Consider the following 4541-nt stretch of genomic DNA (forward strand, 5'->3'; position numbering starts at 1 on the left):
AACTTGTTGGTTTAGGTTCAAACAATATCATAATATCATACTTACAAGTCATAAACACAAAAAGATTATCAGCTATTACTGTCCTTTAATGATACGATTAATATTAAGAAACCCTTATAAGTTTTTAAGCGGCTCATTATAAACTGTAGCATTCTTTTTTCTTTATCTGCCATCAACTGCCACATTATAAAAAACATAATGAAAAGTAACTTTGATTGTGGATTGAACCACACACATCCCTATGTAAAAGCTTTAACCAGATTAACAAAATATGAACGTTTTTGAGTCACCGATAGATTGCTCTGATGAAAACTACTCATTTATGTCGAAGGCAATTTATTTACGAACAAAACTGAATGGACAACTTATTGCAAAAATAGCAACTTTCATTACACATCCGTAGGTTTTGTCAGAATAGTTACAACAAATGAGGGAGGAAGAAGAATTCTGCACTATAGTGTGCCTGTAGTAAGTGGCTGGTTCAACTGTGTTCTTTTTAAATAGAAAGTTCGCTACAATTATGGGATGGGATGTTTACTTCTGCATCCATAAGTTAATGTTAACGTTAATGTTATTAGATAAGCACACTCTATGATGTTATATGTGAGTGTTTTAGGGTCTATATAGCTTTAATGTCTACTTCAGCATACAAAAGTAAATGTTACCTAAATATTAGCTTAGCATATTAGATACCCGTTTATCTATGTTCTATATGAGTGTAATCTGGTCTATATAGACTGGATGTACACTTCAGTATCCAAAATCAATGGTACTCTGTGGCAGTGGAGTTACTCACTTTTACCGCCAAAATCACGTTAGCAGGCAATATGGCCGGGTTATAACACTATTGAGTTACGGGCTTTTTACCCGCCCACCCCCGGAAATACGGTTTCCCGCGAACGGAAGTGAGTGCCAAATTTCCCTGTTTATTTTTGACGTCGAGTAATGACTTGGGAAGATTCGATCAGCTTTGAACTGTTGATGGGCCTTTAATCCCCCGTTGCCCCCGTCCGACTTTGGCGGTGCGAAATGTGGTAAACCACAATAGTTTGTTCTTCTTTTTTTGTTTTTGTGGTTCGCTGTGAATAAATGTAATCTTCTATTTGCAACTAGTAATCATCCTACTTTACTCATGGAATTCCTTTTGGCGGTGAACAATACTTTTTAAGTTGCATTTGTTAATTTTTGATGTACTTCAAACTAATACACTTTTACAGTCAACATCACTCAATAGTTAGGGTTTATTTTTTAATACTTTACGTATTTACTTCCATGTAGTACATAGAACAAGTTGTATAAGAAATAAGAAATTAAACGAGTACACTCTTTGAGCTCAAAGCTCATTCATGAAACTTTATAAACACTTAAATTGTGATACTTTAAGCCCTACGACAAAGGATACTTCATCGCTCACAAGGTGCTCCATCTTGGTACGATTCCACTTATTTAAAAATAAAGATTTAAATACAAATCTTGGATATTTTATTAGTAAAAAAACTTCTGAGATAAAAACTTTGTAAATTTCACTGGAAAGCAAAAGGAAATACAGAATGAAAGAAAAATTGATAAACAGTAGTGCTTATATAAGGTTGCATATTAAGTAATGGTGTGCTAGGCTCGGCTTATGTATGATAACAAGTTTTTTTTTTCTTTAGGTTTAAGGAAAAGTTAAATTAAGAATATTCAAAGTTGCCTAAATAAGTACATTGGCATCTGGGAAATTGTACTGGGATTAGGTGGAGACCAAGGGTTTTTATCAACCTTTTATTTTAAACAGGTCTTTAGACTACGTGTTACATAATGGGGGGGGGGTGGGGTTATGTTTTGTTTGCTGAACTTTTCATTGAAATATTCTGAACATAAGAGCAATTTGAAAAAAATAATTAGTAAAAATGTAATGAATATTTTGCTTAATTATACTGAAACGTGCACTAAGACATCCAAATGATTTTAAGAGTAGAAAATAAGAAAAATACAAACTTACTGAGGAAGAACGTACCTAGTTAGTTAAAGAAATTAGGTTTGATAATCATACAAATATAATGTTGTTCAAAGGTTTATTGCGGACATTTTCCATCACGAATGTAAAAAAAAAAACAATACACAACGTTTCGGGATCTGGAATCTGATCCCGTCTTCAGGTGAAAAAACTTAACTAACACATTACAACTAACAATACACAAACGCCCAACCTAAGTTGGAATACACTACCGAGGGTAGTAGTCAAAAAACACTATAACTGCATTTTTTTATTTGCACTATAGTGCATTTTTTTTTACTACTACCCTCGGTAGTGTATTCCAACTTAGGTTGGGCGTTTGTGTATTGTTAGTTGTAATGTGTTAGTTAAGTTTTTTCACCTGAAGACGGGATCAGATTCCAGATCCCGAAACGTTGTGTATTGTTTTTTTTTTTTTTTACATTCGTGATGGAAAATGTCCGCAATAAACCTTTGAACAACATTAACTCACCATCACCAACAATGAACTTCAAACAAAGAATTGATTCTCGGTACGGACCCGGAGTAAGTAATCAAATAAGTGAATTGGAACAAATGCATTTAAAATTGGCTAATCACACAAACCATTTGACCTTTCTTGTGAAATGCAAACGTGAAAATTTGATACCTAAAGGTTTTTACCTAAAGCCTCCTTACAAAAGTTTCAAAGCCAGCAAAATAATGTCTTTAGCTTCTAAATCTCTAATCAATGAAAGAATTGAACACCACCGTTTAGAAAAAAGACTTCTGAAAAGCTCTATTGAGAACAAAAAAGCTGAATTGGCACTAATAATAGGTTCTGATTTTCAAAACATTTTTCAAAGCATACAAAATAGGTTCAACAAAGAATCGGAAAATGTGAAGGCTAGGCAAAAGGCTAAACTACAACATCTCAGACCTCCCGATAACATTGATAGGAATACTCAAATTTCACAGTGTGATGATGCAAAAAACCAAGTTGTGAATCTGTCTTCTAAAGTTCTAAACCCAGTTGAGATTTCTGTTTTGAGCAGAGGGCTAAATTTTTCCGTTGTGCCTAAATCAGTTAAAACGCTGGATTTTGTGACAGGGATTGAGTCTGCTGTTTCTCAGTTACCTGAGTCTCAGGGGGATCAGTTCCGTTGTGAAGCTAGTATTTTACTAAAGAAAATTCCTACTCCTAAACCTAATCTTAGTAAAGAGGAAACCAAAGCAGTATCAGTCCTTGGGAAAGACGGTACTGTAAAGATTTTGCCCGCGGATAAAGGGAATGCCACGGTAGTTCTTGATACTGTGACATACGAAGAAAAAATGTTAGAAACTTTGCAATCTGGCCAATACACCCAATTGAAAAAAGACCCCACAGAAACTTTCGAGCGTAAAATCGCTAGTACTCTAAGAAAACACAAAAAGTTTTTTAGCGACAAACAAAGGACTCGGTTGACACCACACCATTCCAAAATTCCACACATGTACGGGTTACCTAAGATCCACAAACCTAACGTTCCTCTGAGACCAATAGTTAGCTCCCGTGATTCTGCTTGTAGGGAATTGTCTAAAGTCCTTCTGGACATTTTAAAGCCTTTAGTAGGAAACACTGATTCGTTTATCAAAAACTCCAAAGATTTTGTAGAAAAGTCTAAATCTATCGTACTGGCTGATACTGACAAGCTGGTCAGCTTCGATGTTGAAAGTCTGTTTACGAATGTCCCCGTTTCGGAAACCCTAAAAATAATTGAGACCCGTCTCACAAACGACGATACTTTAGCAAACAGAACTAAACTCCCTGTTAACGTCATAATGGAACTTTTGGAGTTGTGTACTCAATGTAACTATTTCCAATTAGAGGGTAAATTATACCGTCAAGATGAGGGTATGGCCATGGGGTCACCATTGTCACCTATCTTTGCCAACATCTTTATGGAGGAGTTTGAGCAAAAAGCTTTGGCTTCAGCTCGGCTCAAACCGAGGATATGGTGGAGATATGTCGATGACACTTTCGTGGTTTTCCCTCATGGAGATGATAAATTGAATGAGTTTTTAGAGCATCTTAATAGCGTTTCATCCTCCATAAAACTAACCATGGAGGTGGAATCACAAAACAAACTCCCCTTTTTGGACGTGTGCGTAGAAAAGCATTTGAACAGTCTTAGAACATCTGTTTATAGAAAAAAGACACACACAGGGCAGTATCTAAACTTTCAATCAAACCACCAAATTTCTGTCAAGGAGGGGGTTGCTTACTCTCTGTTTGACAGGGCTAAGAGCATTTGCTCCATCAGGATGAGTTAAAGGATGAAATTAAGAAAGTAGAACAGGATTTGGCTAGTAACGGATACCCTCGATCCATTATAAACAAATGCAAGAAAGATAGGGCTACGCGTGAACCTTTACAAAATCGCAAGGAAAAACTCGTCCACATGTCAATCCCGTATGTGTCAGGACTGTCGGAAAAAATCAGAAGGGTTGCTAGGAAATTTAATGTGCAAACAGCATTTAGGACACAAAACACACTTAGGCAGAGTCTCGTCAAAACAAAACCCAAAAATGACACTCAGGATAC

General features: G+C 35.9%; 1 protein-coding gene across 1 annotated transcript; it reads left to right on the forward strand.

The window, feature by feature from the left end:
• Window positions 1-2680: 2680 nt before the first annotated feature.
• LOC128982715 (uncharacterized) lies at window positions 2681-4270 on the forward strand. The gene has a single exon (XM_054401653.1). The coding sequence runs from the start codon at window positions 2681-2683 to the stop codon at window positions 4268-4270; it is 1590 nt and encodes a 529-aa protein (XP_054257628.1).
• Window positions 4271-4541: the final 271 nt, after the last annotated feature.

This window comes from Macrosteles quadrilineatus, unplaced genomic scaffold (assembly GCF_028750875.1).
Source record: "Macrosteles quadrilineatus isolate MER2022 unplaced genomic scaffold, UCM_ALF_1.0 Scaffold_1088__1_contigs__length_18873, whole genome shotgun sequence".
Taxonomy (NCBI): Eukaryota; Metazoa; Arthropoda; class Insecta; order Hemiptera; family Cicadellidae; genus Macrosteles; species Macrosteles quadrilineatus.

What these genes read in the sequence shown, in the direction of transcription:
- LOC128982715 (XM_054401653.1), top strand. Translation starts at nt 2,681, where the DNA reads ATGTCTTTAGCTTCTAAATCTCTAATCAATGAAAGAATTGAACACCAC.